The 26,311-nt window shown below is 45.0% G+C and overlaps 1 protein-coding gene across 1 annotated transcript in view; it reads right to left on the minus strand.

Annotated features, from left to right (window-relative positions):
- The window catches only part of LOC142814306 (uncharacterized), a 33,940-nt gene extending 11,990 nt beyond the window's left edge, over nt 1-21,950 (minus strand). The window contains exons 1-6 of the mRNA XM_075892949.1: nt 21,798-21,950; nt 15,679-15,834; nt 14,582-14,794; nt 12,915-13,168; nt 9,452-9,620; nt 5,541-5,732 (exon numbers count right to left, since the gene is read on the minus strand). Coding sequence (XP_075749064.1) covers nt 5,541-5,732; nt 9,452-9,620; nt 12,915-13,168; nt 14,582-14,794; nt 15,679-15,834; nt 21,798-21,884 — 1,071 coding nt within the window. The 5' untranslated portion in view covers nt 21,885-21,950. The remainder of the gene's footprint in view (nt 1-5,540; nt 5,733-9,451; nt 9,621-12,914; nt 13,169-14,581; nt 14,795-15,678; nt 15,835-21,797) is intronic.
- Nucleotides 21,951-26,311: the final 4,361 nt, after the last annotated feature.

The following is a 26,311-nucleotide window of genomic DNA, read 5'->3' on the forward strand; positions in this document are numbered from 1 at the left end:
CGCATATTTTGCCTGAATTGCTACAAATTCTTGTAGTATATGCTCATGCGGGGTTTTCTTTTTTTGAAATTGAGTCAGCGTGAAGTCGCACACACAGGGGAGGCAGTACCAACAAAGGAGTGCATTGGGTCTCTGTGCAATCGTCGACAACGTGTCCTTTATATTTAAATCTTGGCACATCTCTTCAAATCTGAGGAGGAGCGGCCTAATTGCTTGGGGTTTGTTAATAGTGTTCTGGATGGGCACTGAGTCACTATAGCGTGACAAAGGTGGTTGGGCATTTATCGAATCTTTAGAACGTATTAGCATGTGAGCATGATTATTCTGTCTCCCAGTGGTGGTTCATTTGCTTCTACATACAGACTTTTTACAGGTGACGTCCTAAATGCACCGGTTGCGAGGCGCAGACCTTGATTGTGTACCGGATCCAGCTGTTTCAGATAAGATTTTCTTGCTGATCTATATACTATACTACCATAATCTAGGCAGGATCGTACAACAGAGCGGTAAATTTGTAGCAGGCCTGTCCTATCTGAACCCCAGCATTTGCGTGACAGAACCTTCAGTATGTTCAGAGATTGGGATGCTTTTTTCTTTAACGCTTTTATGTGTGGAAGGAATGTAAGCCTTTTATCAAATACTATACCCAAAAACTTATGTTGTTTCTTTACTGGTAATTCGGTTTGATTTAGGTGTAAGGTAGGGTCTATCTGTATGCCTCGTTTGAGAGAGAAGAGAATGGCCGCAGTTTTTTGTGCAGAAAAGCGGAAACCGTTTCTGTCTGCCCATGTTGTTAGTTTGTTAATCGCTAACTGCACTTGTTTTTCACATGTCGATGTGTTGCAGGATGTGCTAGCTATTTGGAGGTCGTCGACGTAGAGTGAGTACATGATGGACTTGGGTATTACTTTGCTGATCGAGTTCATTTTTGTGACAAATAGTGTTGTGCCTACAATGCACCCTTGTGGTACACCATTTTCTTGAGTGAAACTTTTCGATAGTGTTGAACCTAGGTGTACCTGGAATGAACGGTTAGAGAAGAAGTCTTTGAGGCAGTTCAACATCCTTCCGCAGATTCCTAGCTCAGCCAGGTCCTGGAGGATACCGAACCTCCAGGTAGTGTTCTATGCCCTTTCTAAGTCAAAAAAGACGGCCAGACAATTTCGTTTGAGTACGAAGGCTTCACGGACGGTGTGTTCGAGCCGTGCTAGGTGATCGGTTGTGCAGCATGATTTTTTAAAACCGCACTAATGAATATCGAGGAGTTTGCGTGATTCTAAGACGAATGACAGCCTGATATTAACAACACTTTCGAAGGACTTTGCGAGACAGCTGGTGAGAGCTATCGGTCTGAAGCTACTAGCACTGGTTGGTGGCTTTCCCGGTTTCAAAAAAGGGATGATGATGGCCTTCCTTCAGGCTTCAGGTAATTTTCCGGATATCCAAACTTGGTTGAAGAATGTTAAAAGTATTTCTACGGCGCGTTCGGAGAGGTGGGCTAACATTTCGTAGTGTATTTCTTGATAAGTAATCAAGCAGTTGTATGGTTCATTTGCATTTCCATTTGTTGGAAGTCTTTGTTTTTCGGCTGCGTGTTTGTGTTTCAGAAATGATTGTGTATAATGCGACGAGCTGGAAACAGCACAGAAGAATTCACCTAGAATATTCGCCTGTTCTTCAATGCTTGTCTGTATGCCAGGAGGCATCAGCAACGGTACAGTAAACGGAAAAAACTTGCGTCTATCTTCCGGACTCGTTCCCACATTTCCTTTGATGTCGTGGTGCTGTTTATGGAAGAGATGTACTTTTGCCACGATGCTTTTTCAGCATTGCAACGGATGTATCTGGCCTTGGCTCTAGCTTTTTTAAAACTTACAAAGTTTTCCGGTGTTGGGTACCTGCGAAAGGTCCCCCAGGCTTTGCGATTTTCTTTTGTGAGTCCAGATGTCTGAGGGATAGATAGCCGGGCAGCTGTTACGATGCAGTTTGTAATACATTCATTATGTTGATCTATGTTGAGGCCTTCTGTTTCTAGTTTTTCCAGGCAAGCCTTTTCTTGGAATAGGGCCCGGTCGGCTAAATGTAGCTTCTAACATGGTGGTTTTTGTTGAATGACTTGAGGTGTTGTTTGGCTGATTAGTATGGGCAGATGGTCACTTCCATATGGGTCGTTCAGTACATCCCACTTAAAATCCATAAAAACAGAGTGTGAACAAAATGATAAGTCTATGCAGCTCATTTTCTTGAGCTAGGAGAGCAGTAGGTTGCTTTTCCTGTATTAGGTAGGCATATGTTATTGCTCAATAAGAAATTTTCAATGATTTGGCCTCTAGTGTCAGTTTTTTCACTACCCCAAAAAACGGAGTGTGCATTAAAATCTCCAACCACCAAAAATGGCTCCGGCAGCTGTTCTATAAGGTGTTCTAAATCAGAAATGGATATTTTAAGATGTGGCTCCAAGTATGCACTGCACAATGTAATCGATTTAAATGTGTGTATGGTGGCCACCACGGCTTCTATTCTGGTTGAAAGTTTGTGTTCTCGCGCTGGTACTCCACTCTTGACTATAATTGCAACACCACCTGAGAGCCTACTTGCCTGCTCTCGGTCGTGCCGGAATACACTGTAGTTTTTCAAGATGTTTCTATGTTTAGGACCTAGATTAGTTCCTTGTAAACACAAGGCTACTGGTGAGAAAGTGGCTAGTATGTCCTTTATGTCGTTTAAGTTATGTAGGAGTCCCCTACACTTCCAGTTTATAAAAGCCATGTTGTATGTTACGGGTAGTGTAAAACTTAAGTTTTGTTATCAGGCCTAGTGATTCTGGGCTTGTCTTTTTTCCGATCTAAGGAGTACCCCCGCCGTTCTAACATCGACGGTACAGGAATACCCTGACGTGTCCATCGCATCGCCTGATACGATGGACGTCCGTCCTGATTGTACGGATTTTTTCTCGTTCAGCCTCGCCGCATGGAGAGAGGCTCTGAGGCTCGCTGACCCTAGGGTTCGCACAGCCCGAGTTTGAGGTAGTGGTGCAGCGGGAGCTGCGCCACTTTGGACGCTGGGTGCTGTGCCCTGACGTCACTAGGTGTGCCCTGGGCAGGGGTTGAAGGCCGCTGTATTGCCGTGCCCTGTTGCAGCACAACGGAGTAGCTTCTGCTTTACATAAACGAAAGACGCTTCCACGCTTCTCTGAAGCTGATGTTTTCCTTAACTTTGAGAGTAACAATTCTTTTTTTTTAATTCCATATTGGGCAAGCACACGAGTACGCAGGATGACTACCCTCGCAGTTCACACAGTGGTGTGGTTCGACTTCGCAATTTTCGGAAGTGTGTTCGTCAGAGGCACACTTAGCACATGTGTTTTGGCCTCTGCAGCTCTGCGAGACGTGGCCGTATCGTTGGCATTTAAAGCAGCGTCGCGGGTTTGGTAAGTATGGGCGTAGTTTGAGTTTGGTGTATCCAACCTTCACAGTTTCTGGTAGCATGCTCGATGCGAAAGTGAGAACGAAGTGCTTTGTTTGTATTTCCTTTTTTTCTCATATGATTTTTATTCTATACACATTTGTGAAATTTTGGTCCTTCAGTCCATCCAGGAGTTCTTCTTCACTTATATATTTGAGGTCATCATCAGAAATGACGCCTCGGACAGTGTTTAGTGATCGGTGAGGTGTAATAGACACTGGAATGTCTTCGAAAGCAGTGATTTTTGAAAGGTTCTCATACTGGTGCTTGTACAGTACTTCCAAAAGAAGGTCACCATTGGCTAGTTTCTTGATTTTACACCCTTGCCCTAAAGTGGCGGTTAGGGTTCTGGATACTTTAAAGGGGGAGACATGTCTCGCTGTTCTTTCTGAGTGCTCGCTGTGAATCACATGGAATCTTGGGAATGTGCATTGGTTGTTAGTGAAAAATTTTGATGTTACATCGGTGCGCGACCTCTTTTGAGGGTGGCGATCATGTGAAAAGACTGGAGAGTCCATCTAGTTTGTGTGTGCTTCAGCCGCAGTAGCAGCTGCCCACCATGGAGCCCAACGAAAGGACGGAACAGGGTCTCACGTACAAGACCTGCCCACGCCAGCTGTATACCATGACTATAACCGAATATGGCTTAACTCAGGGTGGTTAGCCACACAAGGCCTTGCCGCCAGAGAACAAGGAAGCAAATAGAAGAGAGGAGTAGACAGGACAGACAAAAAGTGGGAAGAAAGACAAAGATGTAGGGAGAGAGAGATAGGAAAAGGCGACTGTCGATTTCCCCAGTGTGGGTCAGCCCAGGGGTGCCGTCTACGTGCAGCCGGGGCCAAAGGGGTGTGTTGCCTCTGCCGGGGGGCCTTGAAGGTCCAATCACCAGGTGTCGGCTCAACCCCCAGGATCCCCTTTTCCCCGGACACGGCAAAGCCACGCACGGCTAGGCGTGAGAGGGAGTCGAAACTCCCCCGTTAGCTCGGGTTCGTGGTGTCGCTACACACCAAACGCCTGCTTACGCAGACGCCCCTGCGGGGGCCACCAAAATGTGCTGCAAAATGTCTTCCATCATTTCGGTGATGGTAAAGACTGATCAATGTTCGATAACTTCCACACTATTGCAGCGAGGCCTAGAGATAGAAGGTGATGTGGCCGCCGGCGATGCAGGTGAATGGTAACTTATTATAAACCTTATCACAGTTGTCTGCAGCTACCTTCTCGGATGCACGTGTGCTGTGAACTGTTCAGATTGACGGCGGTACAAGCAGTACAAGACGTACAAGCGTGCGATGGTGCCGTTTGCAGCCGCTGCACCGTGTGAGATAAATGTGCGCGTCATTTCTTAGAAACAAAAGGAGCTTGCTTGTTTCAGCAGCACAGGCCCCGACAAATGTCGATACTGTGACAGTGAGCGTATAGTGTGTGTTTTATTGGGCGACATGCCAAGTACGCCGCGCCTCGTCATATGGGACCGGCACACCAACGCAGAGACAGAGTGCATGTTGCTTGCAAAATGCTTGTTTTCATCGCATTGAGCAAACAGGCTACTCGTCGCAACGGTCCGGAATAAAACGCGGGCACAAAGACCGCACAAATGCACGTAATACATCAAACGGCCACACAGTGAAGGCGTGAGCCGAACCGGTGCACCATGCTGTAGGGAACCAGCCAGGGATGATTGGCTTCACGTGGCGGTACCATGCTTCAATGAAACGGTGTCGGTTCATTGCAGAGGCAATTTAATTAGCTTGTGCACACAGCGGGCGTCATTTTACAACACGAAAAGGAGGCACTGGAGCCGTTGCCACCACTTTTTAATAAAACGTGCAAAAAAATAGCGTATTGTAGCTAAGCGGGTGTTTTGAAGGGAGAGTACATATACGAACAATGAACTACTGATATAAAGACTACTTTCCGCGCCACTTTCGAGTTCGTTATACGCGGGTTCAACTGTAACCAACAAGAAAAAAAATACTGGAAATCATCACATCATTTAAAATAATTTGCTAGCGCAGCCCTTGCTTCCACAAACCAGCATAAATTACAAAGAGAGCTTTTAAATTCTGCCTCACCTGCTGAAACGGTTTTGCATGGCCATAACTTCCTCCACGAGGTACTAGCTCAAACTCCGTGTTCTGCACGGTTTGGCGGCTGAGTGGAGGCAAGGGCCACTTTGCACCAGTGGCCGCTGTTGCCCAAGCAGGCCCCACAGAATCGCTGTTTTGCAAAGGCTGGCAGTCCTCGATGTTCAGCAGGGAAGCCTGCTGCAAGTGCACCATTACGTCTAAACTGGCCTAAATAAGCACTGAAGCAAAAGACTGTGTGCATTAATTTCAACATAATAACTTCACTACAGTCAACAAGCCATTACACTAAAATCCAAATATAATTCCACATCTCTTCTTTTTAATTGATGGATAAGTTGAACTGCATGACAGGTGGTGGCAAAATTTTATGCACTATTTAAAATTTTACTCTAAGAGCTGCCCAATGGCTATCTAAAGTCTTCCACTATTTAAAACTTGGCTCTAAAAGCTGCCCAATTGCTGTCTAGATTCTTCTGAAATGTGATGTCACATATGGAAAACACGAGCATCACAAACTGAGGGTCCGTAAAGGAAGTCATCTTACTTTAACACAGTTTTAGACAGAAGCCTCTTTATTTCTGTAACGAGCGACGGTTTTAAATGTTCAATAATTATCAAGCTAAGAAGTGAGAAAGTAGTTCAGTTCAATGAGGATGACACCATCATCAGGCAGCTCGGGGCAACACTTGACATTTTGATGACAAGCAGCCACGGGTCACGACAGCTTCACTTAACCACAGTTCTTGAGACTGCATTCTCTTTTAAGTCTTTTTTCCAGCTTCGTGTGTGCTGCAAGCCCACTGTGATGGTAGCTCCACATGTGTGGCAGCAAGTCATGGTTGCTAGCACTTTCATTCACCATAATGTTTTCTAATTGTTAATAAAATTATTTGTTTTTTTTCTTATTCTGTCCAATTAGTCGAACATTTATTGTGACACTTTCAGTACAAAGTAACCTTCAAATACATAACTTTTGAATCGACTTCAAATAATATATATTCAATATTAGAAAAAAATTTTGCATATTTGTCATGACCAACTAACCGGCACACCATTCTTTAAAATTCAAAACAATGCCTAGGCAAACGTCATTTCATCTGGTTCGAAAGGAAGTGCAAGCAACTTAGAATAAACACAGGACATGACTTTTGGTACAACGCCACTCATGACTAACAGTAAAATATGCTACCTCCAAAATTTGCTACACTTGGAGCATATAAGCTGGCATAACAACCTTTCGAATTGAAAAAAGGACGAATCGATGCGATGTCAATATGTTCAATTAACTAAAGGCAAGTTCGTGGCAGTGCAAGGTTCACCTGGAGAAATGTATTCGCGATAGCATACCTTCACTGCAGTGAAACCACCTTTACAGGGGTGTGATATGCGAATTCATATACACCTATTCATATATTTCGAATGCTTCAAAAATTCATATAACTTCATTAAATTCAAAACGAAGAAAATTCCAACACGTTTATACTTGTTCAAATATTACAAGTGTTCGAGTATTCGCACAAGCCTAATCCCAGTAGATTGTATAGTGCTAGATCAATTAGTTGCGCTATACAATCTGGCATCAAAAGCCACCAGTGGAAATGCCGGCACCACCGTCGCCGTCACGTGCTTGGCAGGATCACGTGGTCTCAGGGGCTACGTCAGCTACCCATAAAGCACAGCCACACGCTTTGTAAACGAGTTTTAAGCTCTGCCTGCACTGCAGTCTGTATGAATGCAGAGGTTTTCTTGCATTTTTAACACAAATTAACCTATCGTAACACGACAAGCTGCCTCAGAAAGCGATGAACATGCTGCTCTGACTGCTCTATGCTGCATTGCTGTACATATATGCAATAAAGTTCTGTGTAAACCTGTACCAGTGCACGTGGGAGAAAAAAAAAAATCACAGCATATCCACGGACTGAACAGTTATGAATGGAGCGAGGCTTCGAAGGGTTTTATTGGTCAACTGTGAATTATACGCTGGCCTGGTCCGTCTGTCTATCTGTACGCCTGTATGTCTGTCCGTCCGTCTATCTAGTGAGCACTCCAAGTGCCGTCATCTCGCATCTTTTCATCATATATTCATCATATACAAGTACCGCCATCCAGCGGACATCCCAAGGACTGAAACGCGAGGTGGCTACTACATACAGGAGACACACGACCCACGCCTTAAGGAGCTTCACCCCTAAACTGTGAAGAGTGGGTTGTAGAGCTGAGAACTGGCAAGCAGCCATCGTCTATGAGTAGTGTGTATAACAAGCGCTTCCGTGACGGCTACTTTCGCTACTGCGTCAGTGCTGAGATGTTGAGTAGCAGATAGCGGGCACTTAGATGGCGATTCCCACGCGCTTCCCACCGACTAATGGTCCTCATCTCCAGGAGGACGGATAAGGCGCTGCCTTTTGCCTCGTGCGATACCATATCAGGACGTTCCTGCAAGGCCTCTTGATCACTGGCTCCATGCTCAGCATCTAAAATATGGGCTGCGGACACTTGTGCCACTGTTTCGAAACTCACAGGGTTCCTTATGCATTGCCCTATAATAAATGGAAGGCAAAAGTCACCTTCTCTTTTTTCTCAGTCAATGTACTGATTGCCTCCACCCCACTTCGAAAAATTTTGCACCTATCGCAGTTTAGGACTGGCTCTGATCGGCCCACTGATCACGGAGGCAGCTAATTAAGAGCCATATGAAAAAAGGCATTGCGTTTCCTCATGATTCGTATAAGCACCAAACGAAACAAACCCACTGAAATAACAGAAGCAGCGGTGATTGCTCACTAAGAAGACCGGTTAATATGCAGTGCAAGGCAACATGTTAAATGTCGCTAAAACATACACAAACTTTGACCAAAAAAAAAATTTTAAATACCACTGAATCGTCAGAATAGATCATCACAAGTTTCCATAGATGAGCTGAAGTCGTAGTTGTAACCAAATTCTTTTTTAGCTGGTCTGATAGCATTCGCACAACAATAAAGCTGTTTGCGTACTCACCAATTCTCATATTTTGCTGCCTAAAGTTAATGGCACAACACCATAACATGCTCATAGCGAAAGCAAAAATATCAGTATGAACATACATGCAGACAACTCATACATGCAAAAGCTCCGTCGGTTGCCGCGAAACAGTGTAATCACTGGCTTGAAGCTTCTCTGTTATGCACCATTTGATAATAAAGGCAGTCCCACCTTGAACAAGACATTTCACATAGTTTCCATTTAGCGACTGCCCATATTTCACGCAAGAGGTGAGTTCAGGGGGTCCTCATTGCATTCATTGCCTGAAGAGAGTACTACACTTTCTGCAAAAAGACAGCGACTGCAAACTATGTTGTGCTTTCTGTTCGTGGAAAATTATTTTTTTAGCCATAAAGAACATATTTTGCTTTGAAAGTACATCCAGAAGTATCCTGGAGCACTTCCAGGAGGCGTTTTGTGAAGGGCCGGCAGCAAATTCTTCGAGGAGCGCACGGCAGTATCCTGAAGATGATATGTGGGGTTTAACGTCCCAAAACCACCATATGATTATGAGAGATGCCGTAGTGAAGGGCTCCTGAAATTTCGACCACCTGGGGTTCTTTAACGTGCACCCAAATCTGAGCACACGGGCCTACAACATTTCCGCCTCCATCGGAAATGCAGCCACCGCAGCCACGATTCGATCCCGCGACCTGCGGGTACAGCAATATCCTGCCTAGCACACAATGAAGGCACATTCGATAAAACCCAACTCTGTAACTCCTTGCAGTCAATACAGACACACTCAGTTCAACTTTAGCTGTACACATTGTTATTAGCCTACACAGCACTCATGTCGCCTACATGTCAGTTACTACATGTTTACCTCACAGTTTACAAGTTCCGAATATGAAGTTACAGAAGCACACCTGATGTAGGTTTGCACCGCTAACATTGCTGTTGGAAAGGGGCCCTCCACCTCCAAGGCTGCTGAGATAGCCCAAGGCATCTTGGGTAAATGCTTCGGAGGCACATGCCAGGGCCAGAGAGCTCAAGTCCAAGCCCTTTCCATCGTTGCTACCTTCTCTGCTGCAGGAGCTGCAAGGGTCCATAGGTTGGATTTGGAATAATGCAGTACTTTTCGGGCTTGCACACTTGTACTTATTCTTCTTTAGTGTAAAAAAAAAAGGGGGAAGTTGGTAGCTTATGCTACAGGTGCAAGGCGCAGTCACAGTAAAGTTGGTGGTCTCCTACCTAATCCACAATAGGCTCAATATAAATTAGCTTGATTAGGCTTAATTTGCACAAATAAGACGCATAAAATTCAAGGACCTCAGGTGGGGTCGGTCTGAACACACAAAACTTAGTTGTACTAAGAGTTTATAAGAGCACCAATTTGACTTAATTGACCTTAATTAGCCCAATTAAATTGACATCCTCAGTGCAGCCAACAGCTATTTCAGTGCTGCTTGCCTTTTAAGAAACTGAAGTATAGGCCTACATTTCATACTTTGAGGGCAGGAAGTCCGATCTACTATTGCTACAGTGGCTAGAATGGGAAAGTGTGATGAGCGGAAAGCGGCGCCTACGGAGCGCACTGAAGCCTCCGAGGAGGAACCGCGTGGGGGCGCGGGCAATCATTTATACGTCGTTTGCACGTTTCCGACAGATTTGTCGGGTGCGTTCATCCTCGTTTTTTTTCAATCGTGGTGGCACTCTGACACCAATGCTTCTGTATGCACTCTCATGGCGCGAAAACAAAGCCATTGCTTCGTCCCCAGGTTCACTACAGGCTACAAGTCAGCTAAAAAGAAGCATGCATTGTTCAGCGTTCCAAAGGACATAGCTCTGTTAGCGCAGTGGCGTAAAGCGATCCCGTGCGCTGACAAGCTGCTTCAGGAAAGCTCGACTGTGTGCGAGCTGCACTTCAAAGAGCGGTACATCTCCCGGCACTTTGAGCACACTGCGATGGGCGAAACTGTCCCCATTGAAAGGGGTACACCCATGGGCGTGCTTGCGGTTTAGGGGAGGGGTGGGGGGGGGGGCGAAGGTTTATTGCAAGGTGCCTCTTTTTTATTAAATTAGTGTATAAGGCAGATTTTACGCCACCCTTCTAGATGACTAAAAGAGTGCCCCGCTGCCTAGTCAATGTATAGAACAGATTTAGCGCCCCCCTTCCAGCCCCCTTTGCCCCCCTCATGCAGACGCCTATGAGTAGGACTTTCAGAGAAGCTCTTCGCATTTGTAGACGCCTTTGAAATCAGTTTTTCAAATTGCTTTAGCTACAACGTGCTTCACAGTGGCAGCTTGGAAGAGAAAAAAAAAAAGATGTCACACTGAGCTGCACACAACATGGTCCGAGCCTCACCAATCAAGTAAACAAGTTTTTTCTACTGACCCATTTGCGTTTTTACACAAAGGTACTCCACAAAAAGCAAGCATCTTCCCGTGAAAAGAAGAAGTGTCTGAAGCTCAAGCGCATCACCTAGGCTTGCAGCCCAATGTTCTGTGGGGCACTTGTGAACTAATAAACTTTTTTTCTTGGGGATAAAAAAGGACGTGCAACAAATTATTATGAATGCATTGTTGTAAACAGATAGTGAGTGACTACTCGGAAGTGTGTTTTATCACCTGTGTGCAGAAATGAAAGGATTTCATTCAGACACCCCTCGTGGTTCTCGCCTTTGATTATGACGTTTTGATTGATGGGCTTTATTTACAAATTAGTGCTTGAAAAAATGACAGTTCGCCGGGAAAAGTGTTGTGAGCAATGGCTCACAACTGAGCTCATCGTTCCACTCTTCTACCACTTCTCATCGATAAAATGTTTCAGTGCCGTTACGCGCTCACTTTCGGCCTCCTGTCGACCTGACGATATTCCAGATCAGTCGTGCACCCGCGTAGGCATCCTGTTTTCCAGAAGCCAATTAACATATTTTCTCGGTTGCCAGTTGAGGCCATCCACGAGCAAAAAAATATATTTTAAATGTTTCACATTGCTCGCGCGCTAGCCGGCGCGTTCATCACACTTCCCTATTCTAGCCACTGTACTATTGCCTATCTTTGCGCAAAGGCATTATTTGATGGGCCGTAACTTCAAGTGAAACCATGTTATGCAACATGTTTTTATTGATTGAAAGAGAATAGGTGGAGAAAGTTTAAAAATATCAACAATGTTTTTTTTTTTTTTCATTCTCATCAGAAGTTTCTCTTGCATGCTGTTTTCTTGAAGTTAGCACAATTTTTTATTAAAAAGTGTTAATAATATAAGCTTTGACAGTTTCATAAATAAGCATGCCGAGAAAGTAGTGAGGAATTTTCACCACTCTGTCGCAAGCCGTTTTTGAATAAAGGCCTGCAAAGTAGGCAAAAATAATTTTCTGAATCATTTTCACAATCTTTTATAAAAACATCAGCACTACCCAGAGAAACAAAAAAGAACTAAACATAAGCATAAATATGCATATATTTGGCCAACTAAATTCGAAGTAGGCAGCTACAATACATTCTGTGTATTTCATCACTAAATTCGGAAAAAAGCAGTAGAACAAGTAAGCGTGGCACTCCACCTCTTCGTCATTATTCATTTACTGTGCTTCTAACAAAAATTTTTCGTGCAAAACCGATTGCGGATCTTTTCTTTCCACTCATCAGGCAACAATATATAAAACGCTGAAATAAATTTAACTGGTCAACCGGCTATGCTTTATTCAATCTTATGTGAATCACCATGTTGACTGATTACCCAAACCTAAAGGGACACAGGACATGTTTCATTTAACAGGGGTTCTATTAACTGAGATGAACTAGAGGTGCAGAATTCCTGTATAAAACAAATCATATTATAAGCAGTTCTATTCAAGAGACAGTTTTACTTGGAATATTTTTGTTCAAGATTTTCCTGTATTTCATTCTTCTTTGAAAACTGACCCTTGGGACTCCACATGTAATCATTCTTCATGATTGTAAGACAAAAAGGACTTTTGCCCCCTTGACTGTGAACAAAGGTACGAAGTGGAGTTCGATATGTCCACTTTAGAAGAAAAATAAAACAAGAGTTCCTTTTGGTCGTCACCTTCTGTTGTTTTCACCAAGAATTCTTTTTGATCAAAGGACATTTCGTAAGACTCTCTGATTTTGTGAAATATCTTATCTCTACTTGATGCTTGCACAAGATAAAGGCCAAGACAACAGAAAAGGCACACTCAATCCAACTCCAATGCAACACAGTGCTGTGTTGTGAAGAGTGTGTGTTTTTTTTTCTGTTGTCTCTCCTTTAGCCTACACTACCATCATGTAGAATGCAATACCAAAATGCTCACATTGCCACCCTGATCAGCAGCTTTTCTTATTGGCATTATTTTATAAACCAGATTAATCAATCAAACTTACAGGATGCCATTGCCAAGACCTGGCAAGGAGAAGCCCTGTCCAGTGGAGGCTTCGTAGTGCCCTCTTCCAACCCCGCCACCACCTCCAGCCACACCCTGCCTCGTGGTCAGCAGGCCACGTGTTGCCTGCTGGTAAGGCATCCCGTGGTCATCATCCACCAGGCGTGACACCATGTCGTCGAGTGCCATGACCGCTTCTGAAGGTGGCCCTCCCGAACACAACGTGCCATTACCCTCGGACAGCTGGCGGCCAACCTGTGACATCAGAAAATGTAGATGTAATGCAATGGAGCCAAACAATGGTGCAAAGAGGCATAACCGCCCTACTGCATAAATACAGTAGGGTGGTTATGAATGGCGCGAAGACTGAGGAAACAGCGGAATTGGCAGCCTTTCCCACTCCTTTGCCTGCCCCTCACCCTCACTTATCTTTCCCACCCCTCACTATGCCATAGTACTATACAAGAATATGCTTCACCATCTCTCAACTTGCGTGAGTTTCATTCCTGCCCCTTTGCTACATTATACCAGTGCCTCCTACATTTTTTTCCATACCAGTTGATGCGCCCGATCCGGCCATTAACCACCAGCTCTGTCATCCCTTTCCTACTGTTTCCCGTCGAGTAGCGTTTGTGCGTTTCGCTTTTATGTGGCACCTCACGGCTGCTGTTGAAAAAAGTATTATGTATTTTGATTAGTTGTACCTTTGTGTATCTTTATGATTAGTTGTACCAATAAACGGAGGCTTCCCCATTCATTGGCTGTGTAGCGTTGGCCCCATGGCCTTGAGGCGTGAGTGGGTCTCAGTTGGAAAGCAAATGGCTGTGCCATGCCAAGATGGGTGAGGGCGAGGCTAGGCGAACCAATGAGAGGTTCTCAAAGATGGGCGACTGAAACAACCAGAGGCACGCAAAGAGAGAGAATGTCAAGGCTCAGTGGAGAGGGTGTACCCATGAGAGGCACGCCAAGATGGGGAGGGATGAGGCTCAGTGGAATATGAGTGATTGTACCAGGGTTCAGGGGCTTTCTATTTCGGAACAATCCAGATTTCTCATCCTCACAAGGAACAAACCACCCATACTCCCTGATGTTGACATCGCAATACTGTCAAAGTAACCAAAGTGTCCGAGCAAATTATGATGGTCCGAGCTAACCACAGCCTCCATGCTGACGTTCACATCCCAATGCTGTCAAGCTAACCCCAGTGTCCTTCGAGCAAAAAAGGCTGAAGTTAAAGGTTTGCTATGAGAGGCCAACCTAAAAGCGTGAGCAAAACACTGAAATGCAATAGCCTGACGAAGCAGGCATTGGCACTGCTGTTCCCACAGTGTTTATAAAATAGAGCTGGCCGCATTTTATATCTTTAGTACTACATTATCAAAAGCTCAATGCTACAAAATTTACGTTATCACTAAGCTTTTTTTTCTGCTTGTACAAGCTCATTATATTGAGGCTTCACTGCATTGCTCTGGGCCATACCACAACAATGTCGATGACATCAGAGCGGGACTTCAACACCACAGTAAGCATGAAATAAAAGCCCTTACAGGTGTTTTCTAAAACTTGTGAAGCACGATCTATTCATGCCTGTAAACGAAGTGTACAGTAATTCTTCCCACTTCGAAAATTATATGTCGGCATTCCAGCAAAGGAAACAAAGGGGCTCACCTGAGTGATTCCATTGGTTGTGGTTCTGTTACCTCCTGGTCGCTGGCACGGACTGGGCTGGTTCCAGGGAGAGTAGTATGAAGTGCCACTGCCAGTATTGTTTTTTTCGATGTTGGGCGGACTGAAGCGATTGTTGTCTGGATGTGGTAGCAGCCCTGGACTCTGCTCTGACAGCCACCACGGCTTGCTGTCAACGTCGCCTTGCTGCTGCGCCTGTCAATCCCAAGGGACAGAGAGGGCTCAACAAAAGACTACAACTTGTGAAATGTGTGAAAGACTAATGTTGAGATTGAAGGGGCCCCCTGCACAGTGGAAAAAAAAAGTGCTGCAGCTAGGGACTAGCAGTGTTGAGACTGAGAAAACAGCACAGCTGGTGACTTTTTCCTTGTCCATTACAGCTTCCTCTCATCTTATTTTCTACAATGCCTTGCTAGGCGACACGAGATGCCATAGCCCTTCATAATAATGATGATTGTCTTTTTAAATGCTATGTTGCCCAACCAAAAGCTTAAAAACAGCTCGGCTATTAGAAATGTGACACATAGATCGCTCAGTGGCGATCACAACCGCAAGGACTGAAATATCAACGTTGTGCAGAAGCAGTTCAGTTGCAAAAGAGAGGGCTATACATTCCTCCTTTTGAGGCAGCAGCACTTTGAGAAATAGACAAGTCTCACGCACGCACGCCCTACGTAGCAGGTGCTGCTTGGAACATCACTGACCATGACATGCGACTATCACACAGCATGTTTTCTTTTTATTTATTTCGTTAATCCTTTTACTGCACACCGGTTGATCATAACCACACTTCCAGACACGGTAGCTATTAGGGACAGAGTATTTGTCAGCCAGTGTCTCATATTTCAAAACATCTAATTTTTTTTTGTCCCCACTTATGTTATCTGAAATATTGTAAACTACTCTGTCATGCGGGGTCATTAGCCCTACAATTAAATATCGACTAGTAAGAACAGAGACGTGAGACCGGAGAAACATGCGCAGACCAATGAGCGAGAAAGTAAACAAAATTTTTCCCAGCATTACCGACATTCTGAAGTCAACTCAACTTGAGAAGTCGATCTGTATTGGTGACTCACTTCATTGAGTGGTGTCTTCTGGTGGTAGCCCAAGTTAGCATTGTAGGAAGAGAGCGAGAGCAGCGGTTCAATCATAGATGAGAACTCCTTGTGGCATCCTGATATTTCAGCCCAGCTCGTCGTGGATTGCTTGGCATCGGAGCACCATTCATCGCCCTGTTACCAAGAAAAAAAAAATGTCCATAGCTTTACCAGTGCAGATATAGTTTAACCACGCGTTCTTAATTTACTGGCTTCAGCATTTCTGCAAGGGGCATAGTGACAGCAATGGTTTTTCGGCAGTCAGTTGTGGTAAATAAGCAGCGAATGTGTCACACTAACGACTTAGTGTTTACTATCAAACAAATAAATAAATTACTCGATTTGTCTTTTGATTATTTATTTTCTTGATATTACTCCTACAATTGCACCACTTTGGATACTTCGACAGACTACGCAAAGTGATCAGTGAAAAAGTGCTAAATGGCCATTACCATTATCAGAGGTTCGTGGAGGTACCGTAATACGCCAAGCAAGGGCCCCCGCCCCTCTTCAGGAGATCTTAAATAGGCGCCAAATGAGCTCCAATAACTTGTGCAGGATTGAGCAAATGCTCCCCTCCCAAATCCGGTCGGATTATTCTTCAGCATAGAAGGGGCGCTGGCTCGGCATTTTATGGTAGGGCACTTAAACGTATACAATGCAACATCAAAGTATACAGTATGCATCTGCCTTTTGATTGTAAGGTACATGAAACAGATGAACTGCCAACAACCTATTCGCAGGCTGAAGAACACAAGAATTTCAAACAGGTTCTAACAGCAGATCTGTTGAAGCCGAGCGCAAGCCCATGCATCATGGACAAAAAACCTTGGGTGGGTATACACCAAAGCAAATGGGCGACCCCAGTGCCGAGTAAAAAACTAAATAAAATTTCTTCACAAGCAAAAAAACTCCTTCGTTTGTGTACAAACACTATAATTATCATGAGCTCAGCCAGCGAATAAGCGCAAGAACTCTGTCCTGCTCTTTGTCTTCTGCTTCACTCCTGAAATATGTGCCTCAATTTATCTACTGAGGAATGAACCATGCCATTCTTTCTCCATTTTTCACTTCTCTCTACATAAATATAGTCTTCCTTGATTTCTCCGTCTATCTCTTTCTCTCCCTTTCTCAATCTGTCTCTCTCTTGGATTCTATTTTGCCCCATCTCTTTCTGTCTGCCTTTTGTTCTTTGTTTCATCTTTTTGTTTGTCCTTATCGTAAGTTACACACACTCCTCCTTTCCTTCCTTCCTTTCTCACTTTCTCGTTATAGTGTACAATATAAGGCTACGATGTACTCTGCTAGCCACTTGCATTTGAATGGTGTGTATGTGGGTTCGAAACTCGCCTCCCAAAGAAAGTTTTTTCCCCTGGAATTTCTCACTTTTCGTTGTCTTCATTTTTCTCTCTCTACTTGTCGATTTGCCTGTTAAGTTTATTGCATCCCGTGCCAGCAAAATCAGCACTTCTGTTTTGGGAGCAAAGCAGAAGGATGACGAAAGCTGTAACGAACTTGAAAATATTGACCGTTTTCTACTAGGATATCATCATTTCAGAAATCAAAGGAAAAAATGTTTGACAAGTTTATTTTAAAAAACTAGGAATTCCACTTAGCACTCTGAATATTCTGTCCTTCGGGGCAGCTTCATTGAAATTTAGCGACAGGAACGTGTGCGGGGCCATCTGCGAATAGCTGTATGACACAAGGGGATTACCTTGCTAAGTCATGGATCAGCTCTTTCCAAACCAAGCTTAAATTTAGCATTTGGTTATTACACTGCATTAATTTAACCAGCTAAATAATGATGTATCATGAATAATTCTGTCATTAATTATTTCTTTTTTTTTTCTACATGCACCCAAATCATTGTGTTCTATTAAAACAAACACAGTAATCACTTTTCCTAGTGTCCTGCACAATCCATAATCGTTAACCTGCATCAACCACTAGCTTCTTGGCCAATACTCCTTAGTGGGTAAAAGCCAGAAGAGAGGAGCAAGCAAGAGAGTGCGTATTGGTTCACGATAATGTTTTTCTGGTGACACCACACAAATTATGGTGAGCTACAACAGCTTTTCTGTCAGAAATGTTCCCCGATTCAGACCTGGGACCGAGGTGAAACACAAAGTGATGTGCCCTGCAAACGACATTCAGTAGCTTCACCCTATTGCTATATGAGGAGCCTTGATAGTTATGATAAACTTAAGTATAAAACACCACTGTACCTGAAACACATGGTGCCTGATGTGCACAGATACGGTGGACTCTCAGTAAATGGAAATATGTTAAACAGAACTGCTTCTTAAATAGAGCAACTGCTTCAAACGTCATTTGTTTTATACTTAAATGCTGCAACCCAGCTCACCTCTCAGTAAACGAAGCTCCTATTGATTGAAACACATTTTCCCAACCTTTTCAGTTCTATTTAGTAAGATTTTACTGTAATTAGATCATAACAATTAGCGAATGCATGGTGTTGCGTGCTGATTCGAGTCATTTCCATGCAGCTGTCGCGAGCCCAGCGGCCAATGCAGCAGCAGCTTTCAGTGATCGACCGGCACACTAAAAACTGCTGTAAATCAGAGTCTACTGTAATTTCCTGCTTATTGTTTAAACATGCAAACAGGCAGATGACTCTAATACAGCTCTCTACCAGAAGAGCATGATTAAGAAGTATTGAAGAAAACAAAAAACTAATAAAAAAATTACACAGTCTCCCTCTAAAGGGAACCATGTGTAGATGTGAAGCGGTAGTCGGTCACGCTTACACTGGCCGCGCCATTAACGCTGGCACTCATCGCGGCGTTGTGCAGGAGAGAAACCTGCGGAGGCACAAAGTATGCAGTGATTAGACCAGTATTTCGTACTAGAACATTCAAATCACTGCTAATGGGCCATCAGAGACAGAAGACTCTGACTGGACACAGACACCCGCAGTCCGCTTTTAGTTAGCACACACGCTGCAAATTTCTATCGTTCAACAACACACAGGAGAAATCTCCCAGCGGCACTACCTTTGGAGGTCAAGATCCAGCGCCTGTATATACGGGGTGGCTAATAAATGGTTATGCAGCGCGAGCAGTCGGTTTTTTCAACCAAGAAACTCACTAGCTAATGCTGCCTGCGTCGGCGTTGCGAGGTGAGAGAGGGGAGCGTGAGAGGCCGAGAGTACGTGCATGCACAATGTCTCAGTGTAAGCGCTGCAGGGAGGAATGTCTAGAGGAGCGAGCATGGGTTAGCAGACGCTCCCTGCATCAACGTTGCGAAGCACTGGATGCGCATGCACAGTAAGGGTGGTCATAAGTAAGGGTGGTCAGTAAGGGTGGTCAGTAAGAGGGCTCTTAAGCTGCTTCGCATCTAAAAACAGGGGAGTGCAGAACAATGCATGGCAAGGTGTTTGAGCCCCACTAACATGAATCATGGGGGAGAGATGAAGCACGCAGTGTTTTCTTTGATTTCTTTGATGCGCTAGTGGTGCCAATCCTGAAACCAGGCATGTAGGAAAGGATGTTTCTGCTCCACTAACATTCGAAAACTGTCGTAATGCAACTCACCCCTAAGGTGTTTCATCTTGTTCTTCCCTACAAGCTCGGTGTCAGTTCCCCACAGCATGTAAAGAAGGGTGCTTGTTCCACTAACGTCATTGACTATTTATTGGTACAACTGTAGCCTTTGTCATTTTCAATGGACTGGTGGTGAGACATTTCCCCATTGTGGAACACAGCAACCTTTAGGATGCATTATGACTACATGGCACAACTCGACGACGGCAGAAGCCGACAAGCCTAGCCCCTACGCTGCTTTGCACCTGAAATATTACTACTTACTTATTTTACATGTAACAGACAGACTTGAGTTGTACATTTGGCTATCACAGAAGGCACAGTATTATTCAAATATACATACAATACACGAATATTTACCAAGTATGCATACTTTGTATTTGCCCATAAATCAGGAAACCACCGTGTGAGCAAATGCACAGCTGGTTTTCAAGAACACATGAATATTTATTGGAATATACATATAAGGATGAAGGCAGATGATTTTATTTTCTTTCATTCCTGCTGAGAGTGTTCAACAAGAATATCTAAAAGTGTCTGAGTGGACGATATTCTTGTAACGTTGATAAACATTGTGATATACTGGTTTCTTGCATAGACATCAAATGTACTTTGAGGTGTTATATTCTTATAAAAAACGAGAAGAAAAGCAAGTATTGTGAGCAATTGTGCTATGAGGCGTAGTACCACCGCAGCCCAGTAGCAAGGGTGCATAAACCCAGAGCTCGACAGTAACACATCCCATGCACTGCGTTTCTATCATTATATTTTTAATTTAGTAATATCACTTTTAATTTTTTAAATTATGCTCTCCTGGGTACTGCAGTTACTGAAAAGAGTATTGCTTATCAACAAGCTTTCAAGTACATTATATTTGCCCAGTACTCATAAATTCGAGGAGGGGGTAGAGGGTCAAGCCTGGCTTAATCCTCCTTCCCCCTGGGCAAATGAAAAATCTATGCCGGGGTATCCTCTGCTCCATGCAAGAACACATGCGGTGTTGAAGAGATGTCATAAACAATGTTGTAAGAAATGCAATTGTCATGCCTCAAATTCCCTCTGACCTCTTAAGCCCTTGCACAGTAATCAGCATGGAATGAAGCGAAGATGAAACATTGTAGTCAGTAGGTTAAAAATAACTTTTTTTTTTTACAGGAAAGTGCACGATTATACCCAAAATATTCAATCGAGGACCTTCTCCACGCACACAGAAAAAGTGCGCTGCGATCTAATTAATAATCAGTTCAACCGACAATAGGCTATAATGAATTAAATGTGCAACTACGCCGCGGTGTGAAGCCTTTCTCTTTTTTTCCCCGAAATTGAACGACTAAATTAAACTTCGAGGTGTGCAGAATTTATCAGCCCTTTTATCTTACACGAGACGATAATGTAACAAGAACCGTTTCTACGCGATAACGCCCGGTTATTCGATTAACGGTTATTCAGTTCAAAGTTAACGGTTCTTCGATTCAAAATCGGATCAGTTCGCAGCCGGTACACCTGTTTTACGCAAGCTTTGAACTGCGGCGGTAAGAGCACTTCATAGTAGGGTGGAACACTACGCGCACTCGAGGCACTGCGTGATCTCGTAACATACGTAATTCGAAACACGACACCGCGAATAACAATCGTACGCGGCACAGAAATAGCAGGGACGCTCGAGACAGCGGCCATGTTAACAACGTACGTACCATTATGCAGCTCCAGAAAGCTCAGGCCCGAAGGCAACTTGACGGTCTAACAGCAGATCGTGCCCTCAATCCAAACGACGCCTCTCGTCACAATAATCGGGACAGCCAAAACGCAATGGCTGCCCCCAAGATCGCCCTGCTACCTCACTGCCTGGCGTTCATCTCATTCATAATACACGCGCAGCGTTCGAATTCACGCGCTCCGCGCGCCCGCTGCCGTTGCAGTTACAACGGGCATACGCACACAACCGGAACATATGTTCTCTAACCGGAACTCACTCGTCATCGGGTGATTCTCACTTTTCAGCCAATGGGGAGGCCGCCAGTAGCAGGGGTTCGTGGCGGGAATGCGCAACAATTTGGCCGAATGCGAAAGTGCGATGTCGTTCCGTGGCTCTTTTGATTGTGCAAGAGCGGTCCGCTGCATGTAGTGCCACGATACATAGACTGGCCGCGGAGCGTATGGACAATCAGAGCAGCCGTACGGCAGTCACACGGGCGCTTTTCGTGGTAATGCGGTGCCCTTTTCGGGATAATCGGAAAACACGATGTAAAATGGTGCCTTCGGCGTGAAACTTGCACACTGTCAAAGTACGAGTGAGTGTGATTTTGATCCAGGTCATTCCGCTGGCGGCCCTTTGAATATTAACATGGAACGACGCCACGCGAAAACACACAGCATGTAACGTGCTTCGAAAGCAGATTGTATCTCGTGACTGATTGCTGCGCACGCGAAGAGATAAGTGGAAAATGAAGGCGAAGCTACGCTCGAGGCCGCACATGCTTTACCAGGTGATGATGGCGGCTAGCGTACGAATCGATCTTTCGTGGCACCCACCTGCGAGTCGAGTCGCGGCGAGAGTCGCACTTGCAGGGGTTCGGCGATCAGTCTCTGAAAGTCGGTCCATGTGCCGCCCACCGCCATACAGCCCCATCGGCTACCGCCGACCCAACCTCCCCGTCGCAGCAGCTTTCGTAGGCTGGCAGCAACAGTGGCAGCCACGGCTTCTCGCGAACCAAGGAGAAAGCGGCCGCCGAAAGCGCCGCCGCAGGGGCGCAGCACGTCTGGGGTTTCCCCTTTTCCCCCATTTTCGCGTTCGATGCAGCGCCTTTTCTCCCGCGCTTCCCCACGTCCCTTTTCCCTCGGGCCTCGATTCACTTACGAGCAGACTAGCGGCAGTCTGCGTGCAGTGGGCGGCACGCACTTGGTCAACGGGGCGTCAACGAGCTTTGTCAGGCGCGATGACTAAATATTCAATGACTTGGTGAATACCATTGGCCTCGCGCTACTTTTTTTTGCAGCACAAGTGCACTAGCTAGCTTTTTATTAAATGCGAAGCATTTCTTAGCGCACTTCGGTGACTTTGAGCGTATCTATCTATCTATCTATCTATCTATCTATCTATCTATCTATCTATCTATCTATCTATCTATCTATCTATCTATATATCTATCTAGCCGCCTACAACTTTTAGCTCTTCTGGTCGTTTCGATAACGGTATCGATACCAAACTTGGCATGGTATAACAAGACTGTATGAAGAACATATCTGACTAGTCATGACATGAAAATCACGACATTTATGTCATGAATGTGATCACTCACATTTCATGGTCCTGCAGCTCTTGCGGTGGCTTCGTTCGCATCGCATGTTGCAAAACTTGTATGGTGTAACTTAATTGCATGGCGAACACAAGTGACAGAACCTAACATGAAAATTATGACATGCATGTCATGTAACAACTGACAACATGCCACGTTCATGATGCGCTCGTGGCCGTTTCGCTAGCGTCACATATACCAATTTTGGTATTACAGTACGTGAATTGGTGACGGAGGTATTTGACTGGTGCAAACATGATAATCTTGAGATGCGTGTCATGTAACAACATGACTACATGCCACGCTCGTGATGCGCTCGCGGCCATTTCGCTAGCTTCCCATGTACCAAACTCGGTATTACCCGACGCGAACGGACGACATAGGTAAATGACACACTCAAACATGATAATCACGACATGCGTGTCATGTAACAACATGACTACATGCCACGCTGATGATGCGCTCGCGGCCGTTTCGCTGGCTTCACATACGCGAAATTTGGTATTACGTGACGCCAATGGATGACGAAGGTATGTGCCTGGTTCAAACTTGAATGAGATGTATGTCATGTAACAAGATGACTACATGCCACACTCATGATGCGCTCACGGCCGTTTCACTAGCTTCACATATGCCAAATTTTGTTTTAAGCGACGTCAATCGATGAGGAAGGTATGTGACTGGTGCAAAAATGATAATCACGAGATGCGTATCATGTGAGAACATGACTACATGCCACAGTCAAGGCGCCAATGCATTTCAACGGGAGATGGTGCGCGTGCTCGCCGGCATTCATTTAGAGAAAAAGCCAGGTGCCGGTTCTTCCATATACTCGCAGGTGTGCACCACGCTGCGTTTCCTTGACGCATGCGCGTATCAGCGCGTCTGGCGTCCCTCCGTCACGAAAAGAGGGAGGAGGATAAAACTTTATTAAAAGAGATTTCATGGGTTTCGAGGTGGCCGCTTGTCTGCGGTGACCTCTTGTGCCCATGCAATGACTGCTTTCTTCAGTTTTTCGTCGGGGGACCATATTAAGGTCTCCCATGTCGTTTCGAAGGGAACTGGAAGAAGCTCTCTGGGTGGGGGAAAGCCCTCGCATTCCCAGTGGATGTGACTTTGGTTTGCTATGGCAGTTTTGTCGCAATTTTTGCATGTTGAGTCAACCTCTCCACCTGTGAATACCGCTAAGCGGTGAGGAGTGGTTAGGCTGTTCGTTTGAATTCGGCGGAGGATAGTGGGCTGCGCTCTCGTGACGTTGCTGTGCAGTATGGGATATAATTTCCTGTCATCTTTATACATATTTGTAAGTTCGTTATAGGAGGTCACTGCCTCTCCTATCGGGGAGCCCGGTTCCAATGAAAGCGCTACCCGGTTTGCTAACCCTCGGGACACTTTATGCGCTTCCTCGTTACCGGGGTTTCTCGAGTGAGCGGGGACCCAGACCAGATTGATTTTGATTCTATCATTCTGATTAAAGTTTCTCAGGACCTTGGCTGTATTTAGTCCCACACTTCCCCTTACAAAGCTGACAATAGCGCTCTTAGAGTCGCTAAGGACAGTATGGGTAGTTGGATGCATAATGGCCAGCGCTATCCATGGCCATTTCTTCGGCCTCTTTGATTGATGTGGCTCTAGAATAAGCCACATTTACGATTTTAAGTTCTCCGTCCACAGCACTAAGGGTGTATGTGTTGTGTCCCTGGTTGGCGGCATCGACGAAGACCGCGGTTTGGTCTTGCTTGTGCTTTTCACTTAGCCTATCTGCTCTGGCTTTTCTCCTATAGGCGTCGTGTCTGCCTGCCAGGGTGTTTTTGGGTATTGGTTTGATCTGTAGGTAATGTCTGATCGAGGGAGGTAGTGGTGCTCTACCTCCCGTGGTGTGTATGGGTTGAATTTTCAGTTTATGCAGGATATGTATAGTCCCGTCATCGTGTCTGAAAGCCGTGCTATTTGTGCTGTTTTGTGTGCTTCGATCAGCTCCTCTAGGGTGTTATGCATTCCAAGTTGGAGGAGCTTTTCGCTGCTGGTATAAACAGGCAAACCTAGGGCCCATTTATACGCCTGTCGAATTATAGCTTCAATTTTATCTTTGTTTGATTTCCTGAGATGATAATAGGGGAAAGAGTAGACTATGCGGCTGATTAGGAAGGCCTGAATGAGCCTACACAAGTCCATCTACTTCATGCCTCTATGTCTGTTGGCCACTCTCCTGAGCAGTCCACCAATTTGTTTGGCGGTGTTCTGCAATTTTGTGAGGGCCATGGTATTTTGCGTGTTATGTTGAATGAGCATACCCAGCACTCTAATGGTCAGAACCGGAGGAACCGAGCCGCTTTCCAACATAATTTTTATCAGTGCTTGTTGTTGGGCGTCCGTGCCTGGCGTCTTTTTGGCTTTACTTCTAATGATTAGAAGTTCGGATTTCGAGGAGGAGCATGTTAACCCGTTGTGTCTAACAACGTTGGCTGCCTCCTGTAACGCGTCATTTATCGCACCGTCCGAGCCACTGTTCATCTAGACTGTAACATCGTCCGCGTATATGGCATGTTTGATGTGTGGTATCCTGTTTAGCTGGTGTGGTAAGTTCATCATGGTGATATTGAAGAGTAGCGGTGAGAGGACGGCACCTTGCGGGGTTCCTCTTGTGCCTAGCGTAAACTTTTGACCGCGCACATCACCCAGCTGGATGGTGGCCGTTCTTTCTCTGAGAAAGTTGGAAATGTAGGCAGACGTTCTTTCGCCCACGTTCAACTGGGATAAGCAATTTAAGATGGCCTGATGCGCGACATTGTCAAAAGCTTTACTGACGTCCAGGCCCAGTATGGTCCGAGTGGCTCGTACTGGGCCTGGGTCAAGGATGTCTTCTTGCAGTTGAAGCACAATATCTTGTGTTGATAGACACTCTCTGAAGCCGATTAGGGTGTCAGGTAGCAGATGCTCTTTTTCAGTGTAATTGTCGAGTCGGATTAATATGATATGCTCCGTGACCTTGCCTAAGCAGGAGGTGAGAGAAATTGGTCGAAGGTTTCCCAGTTCCAACTTCTTGCCCGGTTTCGGAATAAAAATGACGGTAGCATGTTTCCAGCTAGGTGGAACTTTTCCATCAGCCCAGTAAGTGTTGAATAGTTTAGTGATCTGGCTGATCGAGTGGTCATCTAAATTTCGGAGCATTTTGTTTGTTATTCTGTCTTCCCCCGCGGCGGCAGTGGTTTTAATCTGGTAGATGACTGCTCTAACTTCATCTTCGTCTATATCGCTATCTAAAGCTGGATTTATTTCTCCTTCATATTTAGCCGGAGTGGGCATGTCCGTGTTGGTGTTGAAGTATTTGCTTTGCAGTTCCCGTATTAGGTCATTCTCCTCCCCAGGATAGGAATGAATGAGTTTCTGCAGGTTCTTACTTGCGTTAGATTTCGTTTGTTCGGGATCTATCAGATGTCTGAGTAGAAACCAGGAGTTTTTGTTTGCTAATTGGCCATTGAGCCGGTCACACATTTGGTGCCAGTGTTCTCGACTCAATGCTTGTGTATAATTCTCTACTTCGTTGTCGATTTGAGCTATCTTCTTTCGTAAGGTTCTGTTGTGCTTTTGTTACATCCATCTCTTCTGAATACTTTCCCTAGCCTCCCACAAGTGTATAAGCCGTGAGTCAGGGGCAGGGGGATCCTCCTCGATCATGGCTTCAGTCGTGGCCCTGTTCGCGTCTTGGATTAGAGTGGATGTCCATTCTTCCAAGTTTGTGAGTTCTGT

Source organism: Rhipicephalus microplus, chromosome 4 (assembly GCF_043290135.1).
Source record: "Rhipicephalus microplus isolate Deutch F79 chromosome 4, USDA_Rmic, whole genome shotgun sequence".
NCBI lineage: Eukaryota > Metazoa > Arthropoda > Arachnida > Ixodida > Ixodidae > Rhipicephalus > Rhipicephalus microplus.